This window comes from Cervus elaphus, chromosome 2 (genome assembly GCF_910594005.1).
Source record: "Cervus elaphus chromosome 2, mCerEla1.1, whole genome shotgun sequence".
NCBI classification, from domain to species: Eukaryota; Metazoa; Chordata; class Mammalia; order Artiodactyla; family Cervidae; genus Cervus; species Cervus elaphus.
In genome coordinates this window covers 7982696-8008533 of record NC_057816.1, presented here as the reverse complement: position 1 = coordinate 8008533, position 25838 = coordinate 7982696, and the positions used below count along the sequence as shown (strand labels likewise).

At 55.2% G+C, this 25838-nt stretch overlaps 1 protein-coding gene across 17 annotated transcripts in view; it reads right to left on the bottom strand.

Moving 5' to 3' along the window:
* Positions 1 to 25838, bottom strand: part of NRXN2 (neurexin 2) — a 110301-nt gene that overhangs the window by 46486 nt on the left and 37977 nt on the right. For 9 of the 17 annotated variants that reach the window (XM_043927418.1, XM_043927488.1, XM_043927474.1 and 6 more), the window contains 6 exons: positions 21033 to 21056; positions 13344 to 13505; positions 12222 to 12660; positions 7459 to 7845; positions 7096 to 7299; positions 1188 to 1214 (listed from right to left, as the gene is read on the bottom strand). In XM_043927418.1, coding sequence (XP_043783353.1) covers positions 1188 to 1214; positions 7096 to 7299; positions 7459 to 7845; positions 12222 to 12660; positions 13344 to 13505; positions 21033 to 21056 — 1243 coding nt within the window. The remainder of the gene's footprint in view (positions 1 to 1187; positions 1215 to 7095; positions 7300 to 7458; positions 7846 to 12221; positions 12661 to 13343; positions 13506 to 21032; positions 21057 to 25838) is intronic. The other 8 variants (XM_043927443.1, XM_043927486.1, XM_043927560.1 and 5 more) reach the window with 3 other exon arrangements.

The window sequence follows — 25838 nt, the reverse complement described above, 5'->3', positions numbered from 1 at the left end:
CTCAACATTTGGGTACCAGGGACCGGCTTCATGGAAGACAATTTCTCCCCAGACCAGGAGGGGTGGAGGATGATTTGGGGATGATTCAAGTGCATTACATTAATTGGGCACTTTATTTCTCATCTAATGCCACCATGGATCTGACAGGAGGCACCGGTCCGTGGCACAGAGGTTGGGGATCCCTGATCTAGAGGGACCCAGTGTGACTCTTCTGCACACGCCTGGTTAATTCCACACACCCGGACACACAATCACATACACAGCACGGCCGGAGTGGCCAGAGAGTGGAATGTCTTTTTTAGGAATTACGGCCATTTATTCAAGACCTGGATGAACCGCTTCCAAGACTAAAAACGTTTAGCTTTAGAACGGTGCTGTAGGCCATTTGCGGCACCCCCCCAAGGTTCCTCCTGGGCCCCCCCATCCCAGTGCTCTCACGAGCAGGGCAGGGCTCACCACGCATGCGCACACCTGTCCAAATACACACAGAGCCGAGCTAAGTACACTTCTGCCTGTGGCTGCCGCGTCCCTGGGCTCTCTTACTTGACCTCAGGGCACACGAGGCAGAAACACACTCAGAGACGAGGGTTGAATCCAGGCACACTGGGAGCTCAGAAATGTCCACACCCGCTCTCCACCTCACCCCTGCTGAAAGCCTCAGTCACCTCCGAGAGCGCCCCCGTTTGGCAGAATCTCACCCCCGCCCCCCGCACCCCAAACAGGGGCTGTGGAGGGCTGAACTTCCGGGCTCACCGCCCACTCACCTCCAGCCCTCATCTGCTCTCCCGCGTGCCTCGACCTCCCCCTTGTGGCCACCTTCGGAGGTACAGCGGGATAGCCCAGCCCCTCTTCGGCTCCTTCCTGCCCTCCTGCGGTAGGTGCCACCCCAAGCCTTTGCTCTACCCTCCAGAGGATTTGAGGAGAACTGAAGTTTCTGGCCCTTGCTAGTCCTAGTCTCAGTGAACATGCTGACCCCAGACCTCCACCGACTCCCCCTGCTTCAGCTTCGTTTGGCTCGTTCTGCCCTCCACAAGCACACCAGCCCCACCCCTCCACACCCACTGCCCAAGCCCCGCACAAGCCGGCGACAATGCCGTCTCCTCCCCTGCCCCGCACCCCTCCCCAACCCCAGTGTCCAGAATCCCAGGCCCCCGGGGGCTCTGCAGAAGAAGAGGGAAGCCACTTACTGGGTGCGCAGCCGACGCGCAGGCAGTCTGGGGGGGCCATGGGGCGGGCAGAGGGGGAGGGGAGACAAAAAGGCAGAACAAGTTTTTTGTTTTTTTTTTTTTTTTACATCCTTCACAGGGAGGGGTGTCTGCAGGCAGGGGTTCCCCCCAGGGCCACTTTCCGGGGACCACGCGTGCTCAGGTGCCTTCTCCCCTTCCTCAGTCGGCCCCCTCCCCCTCCTTCCCCCAAACTGGGAGGCAGGGCAACCGGGTGATGGGAAGAAGGCTGACATCTCCCTTCTTGGAGAAGCCCGGGCCTCTCACGTCTGAGGGAGATGGGCACCTTGGGAATCCCAGCCGTACAGGGGATCACTGGGGGGCCGAGGGCTTGACCAACCCCACATCTCCCCATCTCTGAGAGGGAGACAGGCGGGGAGGGCCAGAGCCCCTGCTCCCCCTGCTCTGGGACAACCCCCTGCTCAGAGCCCAGGCTGTCACACATCATCCCCTGTCCCCTGGGCTCCGAGCTAAATGGAGGGGCCTGCCCCAGGGCCTCCTTCCCGCAGCCATACAGCTCCCAAAGCCCCAGGGGGCTAGCACCACCCTACAGGAACCTTCTTGCTACCCTTCCTAACCTGGAGGGTACCAGCTGTCCCTGGGGACCAGGGTTCTCTTCACCCTGAACAGGAATTAGTATTATTCCCTTTTCCTAGGCAAGGGCCAGAGGTTCACACATGAGGGCACTGAGGCCCACAGCGTGACTTCTGAGGTCTTCAGGGAAAAGCAGACACCCTCGGCAAAGCCTCCTGCCCCTCCCCACCAAGGAAGGTAACTTGTTGTCCTCCAAGTCCAGGCTCAGAGGGCCCCAGGGACTCAAAAAGCACACTTGTCTACATGGACCTGCAGCCCAGAGCCCTGGGGCCTCTGGCCACGCCCCTGGTGGGGTGCATTACCCACAAGACGGGAGTTCACCAGCCTCACGAGGACACAGAGCACTGAGTCCTGTGGTCTTCGGACGCCTCTCCTGCTCCATCAGACCCAGACAGCAGGGGGCAGAGGGAGGCAAAACGCTGGGTCCTAATCTCATCAAGTGACTGTGGGCAATTCTCTTCTGTCCCAGCCCCAGCTCCCCTCCCTGTGAGCTGAGGGGCTTGAACCTAACCACCCTGACCTGGAAACAAGAACCAAGTGTCCAATGGGCCAGCCCTCCCTCTCAGGGAAGGGCACTTTCCAGGCCTCTCTTAACAGCAGTGTATCCGGCCATCCTCTGTCTCCTGGAACAGGCTCTGCCCATAACCCCAAGGCCCAGAAGGCAAAGTGGGGTGGGGTCACCTGGCACCCCGCTAAGCCCCTGAAGGTTCCTGCAGTGGAGGTAGATTCCCCCGTGGCTCTGGGGGCATGGGCTCCGCGGGCAGTACGGCTGAGCCCCACACGCGTCGTCAACCGCAGCAGAAGAGTGGGGGGAGCAGCCGGGACCTGAAGCCACAGCCTGGCACCAAGGGAGGGGCAGAAGGAGGTCAAGGGGCAGATTCGGTGCAAGTCACAGGGAGAGGAAGGAGGTGGAAAGGGTAGAGAAGAGAGGAAGAGAGAAAAGAGGAAGAAGGGGAGCTGGACAGAAGGGGGAAGGGGAGGATGTCGGGGTGATGGCGGGGTGCCAGGCCTGGACTCAGGTCACGGGGGCTCTCTCAGGGCCAGCAGAGTCTTCACCAATGAAGGGTCCAAAAAAGAAAAAAGGGAGCTGGGAGGGCAGGCCGATCCTTTTTTGGAGAAAAGGCCTAGGGAGGAGCATAGTTCTGCCCCTCCCAAGCATGGGGGCTCCAGGAAGAGGGTTCCGTCTGTCCAGAGAAGAGGTGTTAGCTCCATGCCCACCCTTGAAGTGACCCCACCCCCAGGAGCGCCCCTCCAGTGGGATTGGAGGGGAGCAAACTCCCCTTGAAGATGAGCATCCAGGAGGCAGCCAGCACCATCCCAGAGAAAAGCCAGCAACTGCGGGTAAGTGGGAGAGACCGCCCTCTGGTGGCCGCGCCTCCCAGAGCGCAGCTCAGGGAGATTTAACTGCTACCCTGGTAACTAACTAGAAACCTGTGCCTCAAGTTCAGCAAATGGACAGAAGTGATAGGTGTGCACAGACCCACCAAGGCCCTGGCTGGGCCTGGAGACCAGGGTGATGGTATGAATGTGTGATAAGACAGGTGGGAAAAAGTCATCTGCATGGAAAGGAACTCCAGAAAAGAAGCCAGGCTCTGCTTTCTGCATCCCACCTGCTCCCCCATCCACACCCTGCGAATTGGGAGGTGGGGGAGAGGGGGCCGGAGCTCCTTGCAAGGAGCCTCAGGAGCCCTTTGGCTGGAATCTTGGAGGTGACTCCACAGGGTGGCAGCATGCCCTGGGCATAGCCCTTGTTCAGAGCCATCTGCCCAGCAGCTCAGCCACCAAAGGAGCTCAAGAGCCTCTTAAAAGAGCCCCGTGGAAACAAGGTACCACCCTGTGGGAACAAGGCACCGCCCCATGGTCTCAGAGATTAACGGGCTTTGGAATGCAATGTGCATTAAGCCTGGCTTACAACACCAGCGAGAGTCAGACTTGCTGTGTACAGCTGGAGACGGCAGAACTAAATTCACAAGTGGGGATTTCAGAGGAGTTTGTTGCTAGCAGGGAAAAATGACCCAGTGATGAGAACGGCCATCTCAGAGGTGGGGTGCTCTTGACACAGAATCATCTGAACAGAGGTGGAGAGCCTCTCGTCAGTGGGGGGAGGCACGGCGGATGCACACACGGGGGCGGGCTGAAGGAGGTGACTTCTAAGGGCCCCTCCAGCTTGGAGATTCTTCAGTTGCAATTTGCCCTTCGTGTCAGCCTCCTGGCAACTGGGACGGCCGACAGGCACATAGCGGGAAAGGCAACGCCAGGGGGGTAACAAGAGGCAGGCCATGCTGGGCGCTGGCCGTAGAGGCCACGCCCAGGGTAGAAGGAACCCAGGAACCCAGATCACACTGGAACAGGGTGACGCATCAGGGACTCTGGGAACAGAGACCAACCACCCTGTTCAGGGCCCGTAGACAGCAGAGCTCCAGGAACTGGCTCAGGGTCGGCAGACACGGTGGAGGCCAGGGCAGAAGGCATGATCGGCTTCTGAGGCTCTCTGCCTGGACAGGGGCAGCAGCCTCAGGCCCTCCCGGCTCTCTCCAGCCCAGCAAACACCCAGGCACTTGAGACTGGCTCTAAGCGCCTCCTCCCACCACGTGGTCACCAGCTCCACTCTCTTCGGGACCGAGTCTGCATTAACCCAGTGAGCACCTGATGAGCTGCCTGTGGGAGCCTGGCTTCCCTGCCGATGAGATGAGACCATGAGGCCACAGACCAAGACTGCCAGCCCTCAGGGTAGCAAGCAGGCTGGGGATCGGGATGGGGCTCCTGAGGTGGGGCCAGACAGGGTCAAGGGATGTGGAGGCGAGTCCCGGGCCTGGCTCTAAGCTTCAGTGCCTATCCCAGTATGATTTCCCTTCCCTCGGCTGAGTCAGTCTCTATGTGTGTGCCTTGTACCATATAATGTTGTCACTTCCACGCTTCTACTTAAGCCTCAAAACAACCACAGAAAGGAGTGAGAACTCATCCCCATTTTACAGACAAAGAAACAGAGGCTTAGAGAGGGGGATATGACTTATCCAGCAGTCAAGGAGACCAGGACTAGAACCCAGATCTTCTGGTCCCCAGCCCAGTATTCTTCCCATCATAGCTGCAGGCTTGGTGGCAGAGAGTGGACCACCTGTGTGTCTGTGTGGTTCACACAACAGCCACACACCTCCTTGTATGCCCATCACTTGGTATTTGTGGACAGCTGTGACTGTACCAAGCGTTTGGTCACAGCTCGTCATGAGCTGCTAGAGACAGCATCTCTGTAGATGGAGGTGGGCACAGCAGGGAGTGAGAGGTGTGTGGGAGCACTGTCCTGCTAGCCACCTTGTCCCTTAACTTCTAAGGACGTATGTGGCACAGACAGAAGAGCATGTCCACGAGAAGGAGAGAGGGCCTGAGGGTGAAATGTCCCCAGGGCCCACCCGAGCGCACTGTCCTGGCCAAGGTTGCTGCCTCCTGTCTCATCTCAAGGGCCCCATGCTTCTTCGCAGGGAACTAAGACAGACCAAGTGGAGGAAGAAGCATCTGCCTTCCCTGCAAGTGGAAGCCCCAGATGTCCCCTGCACTGTCCCCAAGTACAGAGCCACGTGTTCACCACACAGGGAACACACATGTTCCAGGGCAAAGGGTACCTGACCCTGGGTACACAGACCCTGGGTACACAGACCTGGGCAGTCTGAGAAGCACAGGGCCACTCATGGGGTCCTGGGCTGGTGTCTTCCTCCTATGACCCTCTCAGGGGTGCCAGGGGACTCAGAACAGGCCCTTGGGATGCTGGCAAAGGGTGTCTCCCATCCTGCTTTCCCCTGTCACCCACCACCCACTCTGTAGGCTGTGATCGTGATTAGAAACAGAGCTTCAGGGAACCTTAAAGTTCCCCACCTCCAAGGCCCCTGCCTCACTCTTTGTCCTAGGAGCACAAGGGCCAGGTGGCCCAAAGGGGAAAGGACACAGTGGAAATTTGTTAGCAAGGGAATGGGTCCCCAAAAGGCCACAGTGTGTCCCCCAAATGCCTTGGAGACTAATGTTAGGATGAGACTCCAGGTGAATATTTTAAGCTCAGAGCTCTGTGTTCTCCCCAGCTGAGGATTCTAATCTGCTCAGAGGAGCCTAACTTCTCCTCCAGATCCAGGACACAAGCCACCCCAGAGGCCCGAATCTTCCCACGTGACAGGCCCTTGGGTGCTCCACCTCCATATGCCCAGAGGCTAGTCTGAAAGGGACAAATGTGACCCAGCCTGAGCAGCTTAGGACCTCTAGTTGCCAAGGTTGCCCTGGCTGAAAGCTCCATGATGCTGGGACCTCGCCTTGGGGTCCTGGGGTCACTACTGTCACCCAGGTTCAGAACACATTGGCACTAAGAAGTGGCCCATAAGTGACAGCTGAATGAGTGGCCTTGCTGTTTTCCTTTTGACCCTGCTGAAGCCACAGCGCATCTGATAGGCCTCGTGGTACTGCCCACATGGATGCCCCAGGGACTGCCAGGTGAAATGGAGCCACGCCTTCTCTGGGCGGGGCAGAGGCATCAAGCCGTCAGGTGACAAGGGTCTTGATACTTCTCCACCCTCCAGCTCTGTTAGAAACAAAGAGGAAGCACTGAACCTCAGCAAATGGCCTGGGTTTGAGTCCGGGTCCTCCCTGACCATCACTAGCTGTGTGATGCTGGATAGGTCAGTATATGGCATTCCCAGTCTATAAAATCCGGGTAGCCATGGGGACTCACGTGAAAGCAGACACGGGGAAGATGACATGCCAAGATGGGTCCCCTTGTGCACCTACATGCACACACGCTTGCACACGCACATACACAGACACACAGACATGGCTCTTTAAATTCAGAGCAGACGAGGGCGGCTGTGTGGGGGGCCGGGTCCTTCTGTCTCTGGATCTGCCTAGGCAGGGAGCCGGGCTGAACACCAGTAGGCGTTTGCTTCGCGAATGAATGAACTAAGGTATGAGCAAGCCGATGAGCCGACAACCAGGCATGAGCGACCTCCTTACGTGTGTGCGCCGAACAGACGCCTCCAAGCCCCAGGAGTGCCCTGGGAGGGTGACTATCACACCCCAGACACAGTAGGGTCCCCTCCCCACGGTTCTGCAGAGTGCGAGGCATCTACCTAAACTACGCGTCGTCTCTGGGAGGAAGTTCTTGCGCGGGGCGGGGCTCAGACCCGGGCTGGCACCTCCCACCGCTCTTCTCTCACTGGCGCCACCACCAAGCTTCTCCAGACAGAGGGGGTGTGGGTGAGAGGCAGGGTCGGGGAAGGGGCGGGGGCACGGACAGAGCGGTTACCGAGGTTGACAGTGAGCTTCATCTGGCCCCCGTCCAGCTCCAGGCGCAGGGTGTCCGCGGACTCCCTGGAGGTGGTGGCCATCATGAGCCCGTAAGCCCGCTGGGACATGAAGCGCAGGGACACGTCCTCCGCCTCCGTGTGCATGGCGTTCGGCAGCATGATCTTCATGTACATGGAGCCGTCGTAGCTCAGGACCGTAGCCTCTGCCCCAGGAGTAGGGGGAGGGAGAAGGGGGGGACAGGCGGGGGCCAGAGAAGGGAGAGAGAAGACCAAGAGAATCAATACAGGGCTGGCAGGCCCAGGGATGTTCCTCGATAGGGCACGGGGACGGGCAGGGGCACAGGCGTGCAGACCAGCCTCACCTCTCTCACAGACCCGCCCCAGGAAGCCGGTCCCGATGCAGTCACAGACGAAGCGGTTCCAACCCTCCCGGCAGGCGCCCCCGTTGCGGCAGGGAGCAGAGGCACACTGCTTCAGCGTCTCCCGGGAGCAGAAAGGGGCCACGCCCACAGCCCCCTGCGCCTCGGCCAGGCTCCGGAGGTCTCGGCTCCGCCCGTCTATGAAGAGGTCCCGCACGCAGCCCACGTAGCCAGCCCGCAGCGCTGCGGTCCACACCTCCGGGGGCAGGGGCAAGTCCACCCGCCCGCCTTCAGGGAGACCGCCCAGGTACAGCTCGCTCTCCAGGTCCAGGATCTCACTCTCTCCAGTGGCCAAGAACGGCGTGCTGCGGCTGTTCACCGAGATGGAGCCTGCGGATCGGATGGAGGGAGAGTGTGGGCCTCAGTGGAGAAGGCAGGACCAAGAGACGTCCCAGGAGAAAAAAGGATGCCCTGCCCTCACACCCCGGGAGCCCTGGGCTGCAGACATTGCTTAACGAAGCCCCCAAGTTCAGTAACCCGTGTGAGCCGCTGGAGCCCAGCTGCAGTGTGCAATGGGCCTCGGTCCAGACGCCTTCTTCCCACCTGAGCAAGTCCTCAGAGAATGTACCAGAAGTGGACATGCCCCCAAAGGGCTGGATCATTGACATGTCCTTCCCCCAGCCAGCCCCTCAGACCAGGAGTCAGAGGCAGAGACCCCCAAGGAGGCTGAAAGACTTGAATCCAAAGAGTTTCCCCCGCTAACATTTATTGGGCTTTTATGACTGTGTACCAGGCACTTGGGCTTCCCAGGTGGTGCTAGTGGTAAAGAACCTGCCTACCAAAAAAAAAAGAACCTGCCTACCAACGCATGGGTTTGATCCCAGGGTAGGAAGATCTCCTGGAGGAGGGCATGGCAACCCACTCCAGTATTCTTGCCTGGAGAATCCCCATGGATAGAGGAATCTGGGCTATAGTCCATGGGGTCGCAAAGAGTCAGACACAACTGAAGCGACTTAGCACGCAGAGCATACCAGGCTCTTGCACACATGCGTGCTAAGTCACTTCAGTCGTATCCGACTCTTGAGACCCTATGGTAGCACTTCACATATATTATATCACTTAAATCTCATGGTAACCCTAAGGAATTGATCCTTTACAATCCCACTTGGAAATGGTAGATGAGGATTAGAGACACTAGGGAAGCTGCCCAAAGTGCCACCACAGTTAAGGACCAGAGCCGAAGTACCACCCAGGTGGCAGGACTCCAGAGCCTGCGTCCCCCACCCCTGGACCTGGAGCCCCTGTGTGGTTGGTGGAGCAGACGGGCAGGCTCCGATCAGTTCCTGGAGCCTCTGAGACAGGAGGGCAGCTGGGAAAGGAAAACCAGGCACAGAGTTTCTGGGCTCTAACAGTTCTTTGGAAGAAGGGGCTGGTTATCTTAGAAAAAAGGATTTGAGGTCAGGTAGGAGCTTCAAAGCTTTTCCTGAGATCTTAAGAAGCCAAAACCTATAAATTAGAAGCTTTATTCTGTTTGTAATTTTTATTCTAACATTCTCCTTCCTCTCTCTTTTCTCCAGTTTGGAAGAATTCTTTAAGAAATAAAAAGGCCGCCTATCTCGATCGGGTTAAAGACAGGTAAGGATAGTTTGACCACACAAGGCCTGAATAGGCAGAGACTGGGGGTGGGGGTGCCAAGCATGGGTCTGCAGGAACAGGAGCAGGGCCTCCTCGACACACCTGGCTCCTGATCCAGAGCTTGCTCTCCTCTGTGCAAACCCTCCCCTGCACCAGAGGCCCTCCCCTTCTGCCCCATTTTAACACTGGGGTCCCTGGCTTGTCCTCTCTGACAAGGCGTCAGATCCCCACTCCCCCTCCCAGCCCCCCAAACATGACCCTGATCACCTACACTTCTGTCTGCAGCAAGATCCCCAAATGCTTGCTCCACCCACCCACTATGGGGTCTCCTGGACAAGGGCACCACCCAAGTGGACTCCACAAATGAACAGAAGGTGAAAGAAGGAAGGCCGTGGTGGGGAAGGAGTATATAATGGAGCGTCAGGAGGAGGTGCAGTGTACCACATCCCCTGCATCCATTCCGCTACTGGTGGACATCTAGGTGGCTTCCATATCCTGTTTATTGTATTAATACGCAGTGCTGCAGTGAAGATCAGGGAACATATATCTTTTGGAAAATATGGTTTTCTCCAGGTATATGCCCAGTAGCGGACACCAAGGGAGGGAAAGGGGAGGGATGAACTGGGAGGCCAGGGCTGACATATATACACTACTGCATGTAAAATAGGTAACCAATGAGAACACACTGTGTAGCACAGGAAAACTCTACTTGGTGCTCTGTGGTGACCTAAATGAGAAGGAAGCCCAAAAAAGAGGGGATATACGTACACATGTAGCTGACTCACATTGCCACACAGAAGAAACTACCACAACACTGTACAGCAACTATACTTCAATAAAAATTTTTAAAAAGGAAACTAAAATGAATACAGATCTTGTTTCAAGGTCATTCTAAAACATGGAAAGGGAACAACAATCCAAGTGTTCAGTGACAGATGGATGGACAAAAGGTGGTCTATTCATACAACAGCATATTATTCAGTCATGAAAAATGAAGCCTGACACATATAGCTGACACGTACTACAATGTGGATGAAACTAGAGGACACTATGCTAAATGACATAAGCCAGACATAAAAGGACAAATATCGTGTGATCGAGGTATAGGTGGTCCCTAGAGTAGGCAATTCATAGGAAGTAGGATGGTGGTTTACAGGGGTTGGGGGACAGGGAGTTAGTATTTATGGGGACAGATTTTCTGTTTGGAAAGATGAAAACATTCTCTATATTGATGGTGGTGCTGGCTGCACAACAGTGAAGCCAATGAAGGCCCAACAGTGAAGGCCCTTAACACCACTGAACTGTACACTTACGCATGATTAAAATGGTAAATTTTATGTTGTATATAAATTACCAAAAGAAAATGTTAAAACATGGGAAAGGCAAAGAGAGCTTTGTTGGAGTGATGACCCCAAGTCTGTGCTGGGCCATGAGAAATGGCCGAAGTGACTCACAGGCGAGCCAGGCCTGGTATATGGGGTCTGGCGATTGAGTGAGCCTAAGGAAACCACTGCCTGAAGACAGAGCAGAGTGAAGGGCCCTGGGGTTTTCTACAAGGCCTGAGAAGATTCCCAACCTAGAGAGTCACAGATCCCCTGCGTGGAAACCCTGGGAGGCGATTTGTGTTCTGTGAAGACTCCCTGGTACCCTCATAACATGAAACCAGGGGATAAACCCATTTACCGCAAAGCCTGGGGAAGGCGACATTTCTCTGAGAAGCAGCAGCAGGCCCATGAGAGGCTGATGCCTCCAGGAGCCGTGGCAGCCCCCTTCCTCCCTGCGTGTGTGGGGACGGTCGCTCCACCCCGAAATGAAGGCCCAGTGCAGTGACAGCCGGGGGAGCATGAAAATTTAGCTGACGTTGATAAGGGCTTAAATTGGATAATGTGTCAGTTCTCATTTGTATCGGTTCTTTCTCCCCTGTCCAACAAGATGGAAAAGAGTAAAGAAGAAAATTAGAAAGAAAACAAGAAGAGGATGGGAAAGGAAGGCTGAAAAGGAAGAGTGGAGGAGGGGTGGCTAGAAGCAGCAGAAGATTCAAGAACAGTGCCTGCCTGGTCCCAGCACCCTCCACCCTGCTCTTTTATTGTGTAAGACCTCTCACCAGGCAGAGTGTGGTGTTTACTGGGCGGCCTCCTCACTGGAAGATGTGCTCCAGGACAGCCAAGGCTCTAGCTCACCGCTGCCTTGTTACAGCACCCTGGACAGCACCTGGCGTCTGGAGGTGCTCACTAGATATTTGAGTGAGTTAATAAAGAAAGGCGAAAGGATCTAGATAGAAGGGAGGCAAGGTTGGGAAGGTTTTGTTGTTGTTGTTGTTTAAGGAGAATGGGATAACCACTGTGTTAGGCACTGAGCGAATGCTTTTATAGATTTTTCCTTGATTTCCCCTCTTGATGAACCCAGTTTAATGATCCCTTTTACAGAAAAGGAAACGGAAGCTGCAAGGCATTGAGTGCTGGCCTAACATCACACATGCAGGAAGTGGGAGTGTCAGGCGTGCCCCCACCCACACCTGATCTGACGGGTCTGACTGACTCCCGGCCTGATGTGTCCCTGTGGCCCTTCTAATCCCAGCACTACCCAGGGGACACGCCACCATCACTGGCCACACAGCTCTCACTTCCTGTGTCCTGTGTGTAAACCCAGTGCTCTGGGAGCATTTGATGGACAGAACCTCAATTGTCAGAGACTGCTAGAATGGGACGACCCTGCTCCTGTGTGGGGGGAGGGCCCTCCTGGCCCCAGAGCTCCCCGGGAAGAGGCTCTTCCTCCTTCTTTCCAAGGCACCATGGCAACAAGGACAGGGAGGGGTTGGGAGGGCCAGGGGAAGAGGAGCGGAGGAGAACAGCAGACTGGATGGTCAGTGTGGGTGAAGAGGGGTGAAGTGAATGAAGGGAAAGTCGCTCAGTCGTGTCTGACTCTTTGCGACCCCATGGACTGTATAGTCCATGGAAATCTCCAGGCTATAATATTGGAGTGGGTAGCCTATTCCTCTCCGGTGGATCTTCCTGACCCAGGAATCGACCCAGAGTCTCCTGCATTGCAGATGGATTCTTTACCAACTGAGCTATCAGGGAAGCCCAGAGAGGGGTGGCCAGGGGAAAGGGGAAGATGCAGAGGCCTCTGACCTTTGCGCCCGTCCCTCTGGAAGTCCACGTGGCACCACTCGCCGTCGTTGACCTTGCGGCTGGACGCCCGCAGCTTGATGCCCCCTGAGCCCATGTCCAGCAGAAGGTAGAGGTAGCCATCCAACAGCTCCATGGCAAAGTAGTCGGCCCGCTGGGCAGTGCTGGGGCTGCCAGGCCCCGCCCCGGCCCGCCGGCCCTGGCTGAAGAGCAGCAGCCCGTTGGGCTCTGTGGTGCGGAAGTCTAGGGAGATGGAGCCGGTGCGCTTGGCGCTCCAGCGGGGCAGTGCCACAAAGGCCTCGGGGCTCTCAAAGGTCACGGGGTCCAGGGCAGCCACATCCTCACAGCGGAATGACAGGTCCCCCTGCAGCTTCATCTTGGGGTCTCCTTCCTTCGCCAGGCGGGACAGTTCCAGCTTGAAGTCGTTGTTCTTATAGACCACCTGCAGAGGACCGTGGGGCGGGGTGGGTGGGTCCCAGGATGAAGAACAGGAAGCAGTTTAGGACCTGACCACTCCTGCCTGGCAGCTCGGGGCCCTGCCACCCAGGCCTGGGGCCCCTGCTCAGCAGCCCATACCACAATTCTAGAACTGCAGGCTGAGAGGCTGGGGGCAGCGTTTCCCTCGCGGACTTATTTCTCTGTCCTGTCTCCCTGCCCAGCACGAGCACCGCAGCCCTCGGCGCTGCTGAACTGCAGCTCACAATAACTGCAGGACAACCGCCAGGAACACGTGGTTGACACTGACATTCTCATCTACCCCTCACAGCCGCCTCGAGAAGTAGGTACCAAATACCCATTTTACAGCTGAGAAAACTAAGTTAGACAGGTCAAGGGACCCAGCCAAGGTCACAGAGCTGGTGAGTGGGCCTGAAACACTGGTCTTTAGTTTTCATGCCCACCACTCTCTCTTCTGTACACAGCTGCTTTAAGGGTCCTCTGAGAAGAAGGGGGCCTTCAGGGCTCAAGGAAGCGAGATAGGAGAAGCCCCTTGCCAGGGTCAGTGGGCCTCAGGTTTTGAAGAGAGGCGGTCTCCCACCACAGAGTGAGAGGTACAGAGGCCCAGGGCAGCTGGCTGGTCAGACCGGGGTTTCTGGGGTGCCCCCTGCCTCTCCTGGCCCTACTCACGTCCTTGAGGCAGCCCATGAAGTTGTTGCTGACGGGCGAGCCCGGCAGGTCGGCCGTGTTGGGGCTGCCCCCAATGTAGAAGAAGTCGTCAGAGCCCAGCATGGTGTAGTCCTCCTGCGTGTAGCCTGTGGTGGTCAGGATCCCGTCCACCGAGATGGTCACCTGCCCAGCCCAGGGAGGGAGGGGGAGAGACGAGGAGACAACTGGCATCAGCTCCCTGGGAAGAGCCACGGGCAGGGCAAGGGAGGGGCCGGGGGGCGGTGGGGAGAGGGACTCTCCATTTTTATGTCTGCTTGTCTTGGAGGAGGAACAGTGGGGGTGGGGAGGGGGAAAAGAAGGAGGCAGCACAAGATTTGATGGTCTCAGGGTGGGCTGAGGCCGGCCCCACAGCCCCTTCGGCAGACAGAGGCCCGAAGGGTGCTCAAGGTGTTCACTGTGCGCAGCAGCAGGAAGTGGCTCTCAGAAGTGGCCCCAGATGGACAGACGAATGGGAGTGGGGGCCCCTGGGGTACAAATGGCACTGATGCTTCTCTCCTCTTAAAGGGTCTCTGGACGCACATGTGATTTAAGAGCATCTCTCATAAAAGAGGCAGAGAGCACCAGTTCTCCTGGGGTCCTGGTGGCTTCGACACCCCTGCAGCTCTCCCTCCAGGGCATGGCAGAGTCCTTTCAGTCTTAGCCCGTGAGGAGGTGGACGATGGCAAGGGCATGAGGACCAGGAACCCAGATACTGCTGGGGAGCCTTGGCACTTCTCAAGAGACGCACAGCGTCCTTGAGGGCTGATTCCCATCACTACTTCCTAACTGGTCCCGACCCCCTTGCTGGGTCTGTCTTGCTATCCGGATCCCTCTGTTTTGGGGTCACTCTCTTGTCCCCCAACAAGGAGGCAGCCGCTGGCCTATTCATCACCCTGCCTGATTCATTCATCCTCACAATTACGCTATGGCGTCAGGGCCAGGCTAGGGAACAGAGGGAGACAGGCTAACCTCCTGTTACCGTGTCCCTGGGCTGAAAACTCAGGAAACAAAACAAGACAGGTAGGGATGGGGGCATACCTGGTGTTCCAAGGAGGTGAAAGGGGCTCAGTAGTGGCCTGGGGAAGGCAAAAGTGAAAAGTGACCTGGGCGGGGGGCGGGGGACAGTGACAAGTGCAGGGAACTCCATGAGTCCCTGCTCCCCGGGCAAATGTCCACCCGAGCCCTGAAAAGTCTAGCCAGAGGAGCACCCACACCCAGCCAGGTTGTGGTGCAGAGTGAAAGGTGGGGGGACCACAAGCCCCCACACTCAGAAGGCGGTGGATTAGGACAGTCAGGCTCCTACGGGGGCGATCAGGAAGCTGGCTCACAGTGAACCCAACACCATGCTTCTGCAGGCTACAGCTCCTCCTGCTTCCCGTTCCACAAATGTGCCTCAGCACCCCCTGTCTGGGCAAAGTCTGGAGATTGGGGCCTTGCGATCACAGCCCACAATGTCCTTCCCACACCAGTCCATACACACATGCCACCAGCCATCTTCCAGTGACCGGTCTCCAGGGTTCCACTGTTGCGGGGATGGGGAGTGAGTGTTAGGAACACTTGAGGGACATGAGCGGAACAGGGCCAAGGGGACCGTCGCTCATAGGACCCTCGAGTCCCCCTCATGCTGCGCTGGAGCCTCACAGGGTGTGGGGGTGTGGGACTGAAGGGGCTCCCTCCTAGGAACCATCAAACCTTGTGCTGGGGGGACTGGGTTCAAGGACAGAGGTGAGGGCATGTCTTTGTGGAAGTGGGCACTTTGAAGATTTTGAGTCTTGTTTTGAGGTGAGGGCTGGTCATTATTGTTTATCGCTTCTTCCCTCCATCCCACCCGGGGCTAGGAAGTGGAGCTCTGGGTGGAAAGGGGAAGGGTCAAAGTATTAGTCACAAAAACATGCAGACGAGATTAGAACGGGCAGGAGGGGGCTGGAGAAAGGGCAGGAGGGGGCTGGGATGCAGGGCTGGGAGTAAGACAGGGAGAGGTGGCGGGGGGAAGGGGCCTCTAGCCCGCCCTCCACTCCACTCCCAGGGCCGCCCTGAGAGACCAGGAATCGGGCCACTAGTAGTTCCTGAGCCTACGTCTAGAAACTCAACTGAGAGTCAGCTCCTGAAGGCCGGACCCCTGGCCTGATGTGTCCCTGTGACCCTACTAATCCCAGTACAGTCCAGGGGACACATGGCCACCATTCAGGTGACCGTCAAGTGGCCTGACGATCAGGGCCACACGGCACTCACTGCCTGTGTGCCATGTGTGAACCCGGTGCCTCGGGAGCGAACACGGACAGAATCACAGTCCTCTGAGACTGCTGGGACGGGACGCCCTGCTCCTGTGCAGGGATTGGGGGAGAGGGGGGCCCTCCCAACCCCAGTAGCTCCTCAGGAAGAGGCTCTTCCTCGCTCCAGCAGCCTGAGCCACTCAGCTGTCCTCCCTCCCCGGCCCCAGAAGCCAAGGCATGAGCTACTGGCATCTTCCTCATCCTATGTTCTCTCTTCTGCCCCTCCATGCAGCCAGCTCACCTGCCTTCGCCCTAGAGTTAGAAGGACATGACTTGGGGGGCCCTCCCTGAACCCCTCCCGACTGGGTGCAAATCTGACCTTGCCCACCTTGCTTTATACAACTCTCTGCCACGTGGTGACCCCTATGGGAAAAGGGCTGCCTTAACCCCTTGTGTATCTGTCCTGGTGTTTTAGAGCCTCCCTGGCCCAGGGGGTGGGGAGAGGGCAGCAGGAGGCAGGGTCACATAAGGAGGTGTATGGAGGAAGGGGGGCGGGGTAAGGGAAGAAGAGAGAGAAAGGGGGAGACGGGCACCAGGGAGAAAGGAAGCTGAGGATCGGAGGGGATGGAGGAAGGTCTCTGGGGAAGGCAAGGAGGTAGATGAGTGAGATTAGTAAAACCCGACTGTTTCCTCAGACAAATCAAAGTCCAGACACAAAAATGGCAGGTTCGTTAGTAAAAGCAGGAAACAGGGGGATAATTCCCCCAGTCCCCCTCCACCCCAGGGGTTCATGATGCCCCTGCCCCCCAACCCCCCCCGCACAGCTTCTGGAAGGGGTGGGGTCGGCAGGGGAAGAGGGCAGAGGGGGGACATGCAACACACAACAGCCATGGCAGCTTGGACACGTGCGGGTTAGAGGGCCTGGGTGGGGGTCCCGGCCTGGCAGGACAGGCGAGAGAAAGGCAGCAGGGGTGGGGGGGAAGCATGCAGGGCCAGGGGTCATAGGGAAGAGCCCAGATGGAGGCAAAAGAGCTGCAGGGGTGCAGAAGGAGAAGCTTCCTTCCAACAGAGGAGGGGAGAGGAGCCGCCACTAGGACAGAGACATGTACAGGTTGAGAAAGAAAGGGAAGGGATGTTAGACTCAGACCTTTCTCCCCAGAGGGCAACCCAGACACTCACTCCCACCACCCATTCGCCACTGATCACTGACCCCAGGCACACCTGCTCACACACCACATCTTACTGAAGGCAGTGGGAGGGAGTCCCGACAGCCTCATTTCCATGCAGCATCCTTTTTGTCATCAGGACCACAGCTAGCACCCCAAGACACAGCAGAGACTGCACACCACCCGCATTAATCCACACAACACAGAGAGACCAGGCCCTGAGTGGAGCTGAGTAGAACATGACAAATGAGCCACAGCTCTGCCCCGGAAGAGCCATGACCAGTCAAGGAAGAGGGGAAGGAGCCCCACACCCAGCCTCTGCTCCATTCCCCAGGGACGGGGAGGGTGGCCGGAGGTGGCTGCAAGGGGCAGCCTATGACCTTGATGGGTTCTCAGCCCTTCCTGCTGGCCCCGCCTCCCTCCTGCTCTGCTCTGCTGGTCTCCCCCCTTAAGCAGGCTGCTAGCCTGAAACCAGGTCCTGGCCACAAATGTTCTGCCTCAGGCACTCATGCCCATCACAGCCCCAAAGGAAAGGCTGGAAAGAGGGGAATGGCCCTCTGACATCACCCAGAGCCTTCCCCAGCTCCCTGCTATGATTATAGGGTCACTGACCTTCCTGGGAGGGAGATTATTAAGGGGAGAATAAGATCGAGGGCAGAGTTTTTTTAACTTGTGAGCAGGTTAGATGGGCTCTGGGGAGTCAAGAAATCCCTTGGCATTGTATGCAAACCACTTCAATGGGTTTTTTTCCTCCAGTGAGAGCCCACTGCTGTCACCAAACTCTCAAAAGGCTCATGATCCAAAGATGAGTGAGGCCAATTAGCTTAGGAAGACAGTCCTGGCCTGCCCTTAGGACTGCAGAGGGTGGGAGCAGGGCGTGAGGAGAGGAGGACAGCTGAAGTGGGGTGTGCAGCCGAACAGGGAATCCTGATGACTGCACTTAATGGTGCTGGAACATACACTTCAGGTCAGAAATCCTGAGTTCTTATTTGGTCTTTACCATCTTCCAGAACAATCCTCATTTCACCTCCCTGACTCTCATCTATAAACTTCCATGACTCCTGCTTCTCCCAGGCTTACTGTGAGGCTCAAATGAGATCAACAAAGTGAAAGCACTGAACTCTTCTGCTACTTGGTACATCGCCCCGGACCCTCTCAGGCCTCAGTTTCCTCCATATGTTAACTGGGAATAATCTCTGCCTGCTACATGCAATCTAGGCATTTGTCAATTTTAAATAATATTCAAAAAGTGAGAGCTACTTAGAAGAAGCAAAGTCTCCAGTGTCAGGTGCAAAGAACACTCCCTTCAGCCTGAGCACACCTAACCCAAACCTCTCCACTGGTTGGCCTTTTTGACCTAGATCCACTCTCTCCCCCAAGGAGAAATGCTCAAATAACAAACAGAGTCCATACAAAGGAGTTAGTAAAAATAAGTGCAAAACCAACCAGAGCCCAGCTGAGGAATGCCTGGGAAATCAGAGCAGGTTGAACGCTGTCTCTTTGGGTGCCAGGTTCTCTGACTCCACTCCTGGCTCAAAGAGCTGATCCCCGGGACAGGTGTCTGAGGGTTTATGAGGTGACTCAGGCCATCAAGAGGCACCAGCTCTGGTTGTCAAGCAGGGACGCTCACACTAGGAGGCGTGGGCTTCAGAGACTTAGAATTTCACAGGGACTTTCCCTGCCAGGATTTGGCAAGGTTGTTTGCCTTTTGACCAACTTAACCAAGTCATCCCATCTTCCCTCCTCCTCCTCAGGCCCAGTTCCTGGGGCATTCTGGGGTTTCATGTAGTTATTTTAGGACTGAATCCCAAGAAAGGATGGTAATAGGATCTCCAGTGGGGCCAGAGATGCTATATTCTCCAGGGTTTGCTATGGGAAGGGAATCGCTTCTGTACAAAATATCCCTGCCCTGGAAACACGGAGATAATCAGTTAACATTTTATAAAGCTTAATAAAATTATTATTTCCTTTACAGAGTACAGACGCTTTCACTTCCGCTACCCTTCTTGACCCTCACACTGACTCCCTGAAAGGCAAGTGAGGAATGTCAGCCGTTTGGCAGATGAGAAACAGCTTTAGCCCCAGTTCACAGTTTTTAACTGAACTGAGACTGGAAGGAAGGGGAAGTCTTCTGGGCCCTAATTCTCAGATAGTATACCCTAGGGGTTGCCTTATCTTGCCTCTCTTCTGTCCACAAAGTCACAGGTTGGCTGTCGAGTGAAGGTCTGTAAAGAGAGTTCCAGGGACTTCCCTGGCAGTCTAGTGGTTAAGACTCCACGCTTCCACTACAAGGGCACAGGTTTGATTTCTGGTCAGGGAACTAAGTAAGATCTTGAATGCTGCACATAGGGCAGCCAAAAAATTAATTAATAATAAAGAATTTCAAACGCCCAGTTCCTGACAGGTACTCAGTGGCCTGGTCTGAGAGGTAAGCAATGGCAAACTTCTAAAGCAGCAGCGGAAGAAAACAGCCTGTGGAAGAGCAGTCCTGGGACCATCACACAGCTCCATCTGAACACCAGGATGACAGAATGGCCAAAGGAGGCCTCAGACTGGGGACGGCTGGGATGGCCATGGCTTGGCACTGGCTTGGGGACCGGACAAAGGACAGGACCACCACAAGTCTGTGGGTGCAGGGAAGTACAGTGCTGCCAGAGTATCAGGACAGGCCAGACATGTTCTCAGGCCTACATCCTCCTGGGGAAGATGCGGAACCTCTAAGACAGGAAGCCCCAGCTCCCAAGCTGCGTCCTCTCCAGCCAGGCAGCTCCGTGGGCCTGGGAGGCTGGGCAGGCCAGGCAGCTACCCCAAGCAGCATGGGCCCCGTGGGAGCAGACACGTCCATCTGCAGGGTCCCCAGCCTGGCGCTCAATCACTCTGCATTATTAATAGACGATGACTAACCGCCTGCTGCCGCAGAGCCAGGACCAGGCAGGCAGGAGGGAATCCCAGGGGAGGGCACACAGCAGGGCCTGCAGGCACACACTCACGGGCGAGGCGAGGCACAAAGGGCCAGCCTCAGCTCCTTCCCTGCTCCCATCCATCCCAGCCCCACAGCCCGCCTCCTAAGAGCCCTCGCAGGCTCAAAAACACAGTCACACAGCCCTCAGCTCATATCAGCGTTTACACTTGTAGAATCACCAGGAGAGTCTCAAACACACAGTACCGTCTCCCACCAACACCCCCTAAATGTCACACCAACATTTACACACAGTTGCACCCACACACCAACACACACCAGCTGCGTTTACACAGACACCCACACCAACGCTCACCAGGCCTGAGCCCAACCCAAACAGAGGAGCTCAGCAACAAGTACCCCGACTTCACCCCGCTGGGCCTCCTCCTCTCACCCCCTCAATGGGGAAGGGAACCAACCCCAGTCAGAGGCCATGCGGGACAGGCAGTGGGGGGGCAGAGAGGGGACAGGAGATGGAGGGGAAGAAAGACAGTGTGAGACACAGTGTTAGTCAGAGCGGCAGAGCGGTGGGAAAACTGGACACTGTCCCTGGTGGGGGGAAAAGACCATTCATGCCATGCAAGATGTGGGGGAGCCAGAACCAAGACCCCTCAAGGCTGGGAAGTGAGGCAGGAGATGCTGTCCCTTCTCAGGCAACCAGCCTGGGGCAGCCCCTAAATTGGCGTGAACAGTGATGTGAAGGAGCTCTGCATCCCCCAAGGTCCCCTCCCCACCTGTGACCTGTGGAGCCCATGGCCCCCAGAGGCCTCACCCCCAGCCCCCTCCCCCAGCTCGAGGGGCCTGTCCAGGAGCTGACATTGAGCAGAGCGTAGCATGTCATGGGATGGTGTTTTCCATGGATTTTCAGGAGACCAAGAAAGAAACTAAATCAGAGAAAAGAAACAAGGGGTGGGGCAGGGGAGAAAAGGAACAAAAGAAAGCAAGAGAAATAAGCAGCCTGGCATCGGGGCTGGTCTAACCAGAGCCGATGAACATGGGGTCTGCCCCAGGTCTCTCTGGCCAGGAATCTGAATTCAGAAATTAAGGGAGGAGGTTAGGGCAGGGACAGGCCAAATTCCTTGATTTCCATTTGTCTTTTGGATTTGCGTTTGGACAAAAAAAGGCAAGAAAAGGGAAAGAGGAAAACTCAAAGAGAGAGAAGCAAAATCTAGAGATTGTCCAGGACGCAGAAAACGATTGGAAGAGCAAAACAACCAAAACCAAACGGGGAAAGGAAACAAAAGAGGGAGAATCGAACAGTTAAAAAAACCCACGGCAAACCAAACGGTAAGACAATTAGAGTGATATCTACCAGATAATGCAGTTTGTTTACCATAGCGTGTCCAATGCCTGCGTGCTTCACCGGAGATATGGGGGAGGGGGTGGGGGGGTCAAAAAAAAAAAAAAAACAAGAACAACAAAGACAACAACAAAAGAACAGAACGAAAGAAAAGAAAAAGAAAATGACCAACTGTGAAACTCAAGGAAGGAGGAAAAATATATATCCATATATATTTGGTTGTCTGTTCAGACCCTCCCACCTTAAGTTCAGCTGAAGTGTTTTGTTTAAAAAAAATTAAATTATAATGGGAGGGAGAAATAAAACACACACAGAAATTAAATCCCTTCTCCCGATCCCCCTCCAACCCCAGCCCTGGAGTCCCCTCCCCCCATCCCCTCCCAGAAGAGCCGGCTGCAGAGAAGGGGAACAGTTAAAGACCTTGGTTAGTAGAGAAGGAAACAACAAAAGAACTAGACCAAGAAAGCAAAGACTTAAAGATGGCGACATTCCGCAGATGAGACAGAAAGGTTAGTTCGGTTTTTCACTCATACCTTGCCCCACCTGTCCCTGCCCATCCCTTGGTCCCCCCAGGGTTATAAGCGTGTTAGTAACACACACAGAGCTGGCAAAGGGGTTTTCCAACAGAGGGTGAGAGAGGGAAGGCAGGGGGTTAAGAAGCAGACCCAATTATGCAGTATTAGTAAGTCCTGTGGGCTGAGATGTTAGGGAGTTGAGGGGAAGGCAGGAAGGGGAATAGGGGTGTGAGAAAGGCATGGGCTATTGACTCTCAGGTAATGAACACAGGGGTTTGTTGGCTAACTGGTCGACCAGATGGCTTTCCAGAGAACTGCCTAAAGAGCAAGTTGGTGCTGGCCAACTGGCTGACCAGTGACCATGTTGAGTTAATGGGTTAACTGGTTGGTGATGGGCCAGTTGGCTGTCAGACTGGGAGAAGAATGGTCAAGGCCCCCAGAGAATCCCAGGACTGGCTTAAATGAGAGGCAATTTCACTTGGAGCAAAAGGGAAGGGGTTGCCAAGGAGTAAAGGAGGAAATATGGGTGTCTGCTTTTCCTGGGGATGGAAGATAGCAAATAGACCCAGGGAGTCATGGTACAGGGAAGGGCAGCTCTTTATATTTTTTTCCTGTTTCTCTTCCTTCAGAAAGGAAGAGAGAGCAAGTCACCACCAGAATAGGGGAAAGGAAACTTTGCCCTCCATGGGCTGGCAGAGGGCTCACTCTCACATCATACCTCATCCCAAACCCTCCTCCCCTCACCCACTCTCCCACCCAGAGCTCCTAAATTAATCCTAATTTGACTTTTCAGAGCCCACACTGCCCCCAAATTTTCCTTGGTTCTTCAATCATTCCACCCTATTTTCTTATGCCCCTTTGGGCAGCTGTTTCTCCCACAATGAAGTACTCCCCCCGCTCTCCACCATCATTCATGCAAGTCTGTGCAATCAGTCAGGCTTTCCCAGCAGCCCACCCTCCTTCCCCACACCCACAGACCTTCAAGCATCCACTCCCCACAGCCAGCACCAGAAATCCACTCCCCCCACATACCACAAAATAAGAAGGAACACAAAGACCCACCTCCCTCTAAAATCCCTCACTCCTCTCTAAACTAGAAGCCAGTTTCTTTTACCCCAGACTCTAGAAGCCCCACCCCCATGCAGCTCTATGTTCATTTCCTCTCCTCATGGTCAAAGACGGCAGCAAGAACCACCTTCAAAATTTCCCTTTGAGGAGGAGGTGTCAACGGGGCTGAGGCAGCTTCACCTAGTGTGACAGAGATGTTGGGACACTACTGTTTGATGTCCATCAAATACTAAACTGCAAGCCCAAGAGTGTGACTGTGAGAAGGAAAGGTCTTCTGGGGACAGACCCATTAGTTAGAGAGCTGTTATAACCAGTGGGCACAGGACTAATTCAGTAAGACAATTAATAAGGGTCTTGTATAATTAAAAATAACAGAATTCAATATTTAGCAGCTAGAGTGCCGAGTGACCAATATTAATTATTAGTGATGCAGAAGCAGTTTACCTAGCAGGAAGACAAAAAGTCTAACACATGGTACAAAGACTGGTCCTATCGGCCAGTAGGACTGTTGGGAAATGAACAGGCCAACTACTCAGGGCGAGGAAACATTAGCTTCATGACAGCTAAACCCATGGCACCAAAAAAGGTGCAAGTTTGCTGATACCACTGCACTAGTCAAACAAGACAAGGGAAAAAGAGGCATTGCAGGTAAAAGTCCAACTACCACTCTTTTGAAGTTAGAACTGGCTGTAGAAACTAAAATAAGGAAAAACCCGTTTTCAACTTTCACGGACAACTTCATTTTTAACAAATAGAAGAGTGAATTAAGAAACAAGACTGAGAGGGAAGAGCTGTGCGTTCAAAGCCTGGGCCTCCCACTGATGTGTCAAGAGATCCAGGCTTCCTCTGATAAACAGTGACATTGCAGTGGATGAGACAGGACCCCTCTAGATCTAGAGAGTACAGATCCAGAACTCGGTGGTCATGCCCGAGCGGGCAACTGTGGCCAGACACTAGAGTGGAGGCTCCAGCGGAACCCAGCTTGCGCCCATGATGCAGCAGCCCACACCTTTCCAAATGCTGGGATCTGGAGAGCTGGGGCTTCAGACTAACAACTGGGAAAGGAAGGCTTTGCCCCAGCCACAAAAGCAGCTAGAGGGCCCCTGGAGGACAGGAGCACATGGAGGACCATGCGTGATGAGGGAGGAGGACATCAATCACAGAGGAAAGAGGTCAGTGATTACAGCAAGTATAACTTACCACAACCAAGGGCCTTTGGACAAAACCTTGCCCCATCTCTACCTTGAAGTCTCGGCGTAGCTCCAGCCCCTCAAGAAAGCCAAGAAGGGGTTTATACACACAAATCACAACAATCTGGATGAAGGTAATCTCTACGGAGCAAGAAAAATCAGGACAAAGAAAAGAGGACTCAGATAAGACGGGCCCACTTTTTCAAGAGACAGCAGAACATTGAAATGGTTCAAGACATGGGAACATCCAAGAATGGCAGGACCAAAAGGCAAGTGACAGGCCCTTTAGCACTGCACAACAAGGACGACAGCCAGGCCCTCCCGGGAGGCAGAGGAATGAAGTCAGACAGACTCTCACCCTCCCACTCCCACAGGATAGCCTTGGGCCAGCTCTTCAACTTGCTTTTTCCTCGTTGGTGAATGGAAGTATCTCCCACTTCACAGGATTGTTAGAAAAATTAGATGAGATACAAAAAAGAAACGAGACCCTAGAACTTGGGGGCCTATGAAGGAGAGATGTGAGGGTGCGATCTGAGCAGTGCTGTAAGAAAGGAACAGGTCCTGATGAAACTCCAAAGAGAGGGCGGGAGCATAAAGGAAGGAGTTTTTCCCAGAGGACAACAGTAGTTCCCGGCTCACACGAAATAATTAGATCTGCTAATCTGTCCAAAACCTCACCAACTGGCTTCAAGGAAGAGCCTTGGGAACCAGCAAAACCACCAGAAAAACAAATAAAAACACTCAGTTTCTGGTATGAAGCCCTCAAGGGGAACCTCCCTGGTGGCCCAGTGGTTAAGAATCTGCCTTCCATTGCAGGGGACACAGGCTGGATCGCTGGTCAGGGAACTGGGATCCCACATGCCCAGGAGCAACTAAGCCCGCGCGGCAACTCCTGGGACCACACGCCACAACTAGAGAGCCCGTGCGCCGCAACTAAGACCCGACGCGGACTAAAAAGAGCATTCAAGGAGCTCACCACCTAGAAATAGAGAAAAGAGATGAACACAAATTAACCCCACAGATAAGAGTGTGGTGACAGGGCCAGAATACAGCAAAAAGGGAGACTGACCGGGCCAGGGCAGGGAATGGCAGTGGAGGCGGCTCAAGGAAAGCCTTACAAATCTGGTGAGATGGACTGGAAACCCCACAACTAACGGTAAAGGCGGCAGCGAGCCCACGATGCTCACGTGTGCCAAGCCCGGGGCGTCACCTCAGTCACTCCTCAAAGGCCCCTCTCACCTCACACAGGTTAGATAACTTGCTTCAAGTCACTCAATGACTTGAACCCGGTCAGTCCAACTCAAACCCCAGTTCTAGGGTTTCACCCGGCAGAAAGGAGGGTGAATGGTGGTGTCCTCAGGGAGCACTATGGGAATGAAGCGGGCAGCTCAGGAAGCCGGTGCAGACAGGGCGTGCCCAGCAGCACAGTTAGGCCCTAAGGCAGGGTGTGTGACAGGCTGAGAGACCCGGAGGCCAAGCCGTAAGGCAGGGGAGGGAGTCCCAAGTGCCTGCCAGACCCCATCCTTGGAGGACTCCCTCCTTGGGGTCCAGGGGGCCTCCATACGAGGCATGGCCTCAAAGGAGCTGGGTGGGAGGAAGCTCCACATGATACTTCAAGGGCCAGCTTGTCTCCAAAGCTGGTGCTGGTTAGCTGGCCAGAGATGAAGTGGGTTGGCACTTGGCATGTGTGGTGGGGGAGGCACACCAGTGTGGGAGGAGAGTGTGCCCAAGATTAAAAATAGGCCTCAGGGACTTCCCTGGTCGTCCAGTGGATAACAGGCCACACTCCCAATGCAAGGGGCCCAGGTTTGATCCTTGGTCAGAGAACTAGATCCCACACACTGCAGCTAAGCCCGAGCACCACACACTCTAGAACTTGCCCTACACAGCTAGAGAAGCTGGCAGAGACCCAGCATAACCAAAAAAAAAGAGGCCCCAGGGAATCCTCAGATGGAATCATTCTTGGCAAGATCACCCAGGAGACACCACTGGGCATAGAGTCGTCAAGCCTGGATGCAGGGGGAAAGCAGAGCAAAGGCAGGGTGTGGTCTCAGTCATGCTCCCTC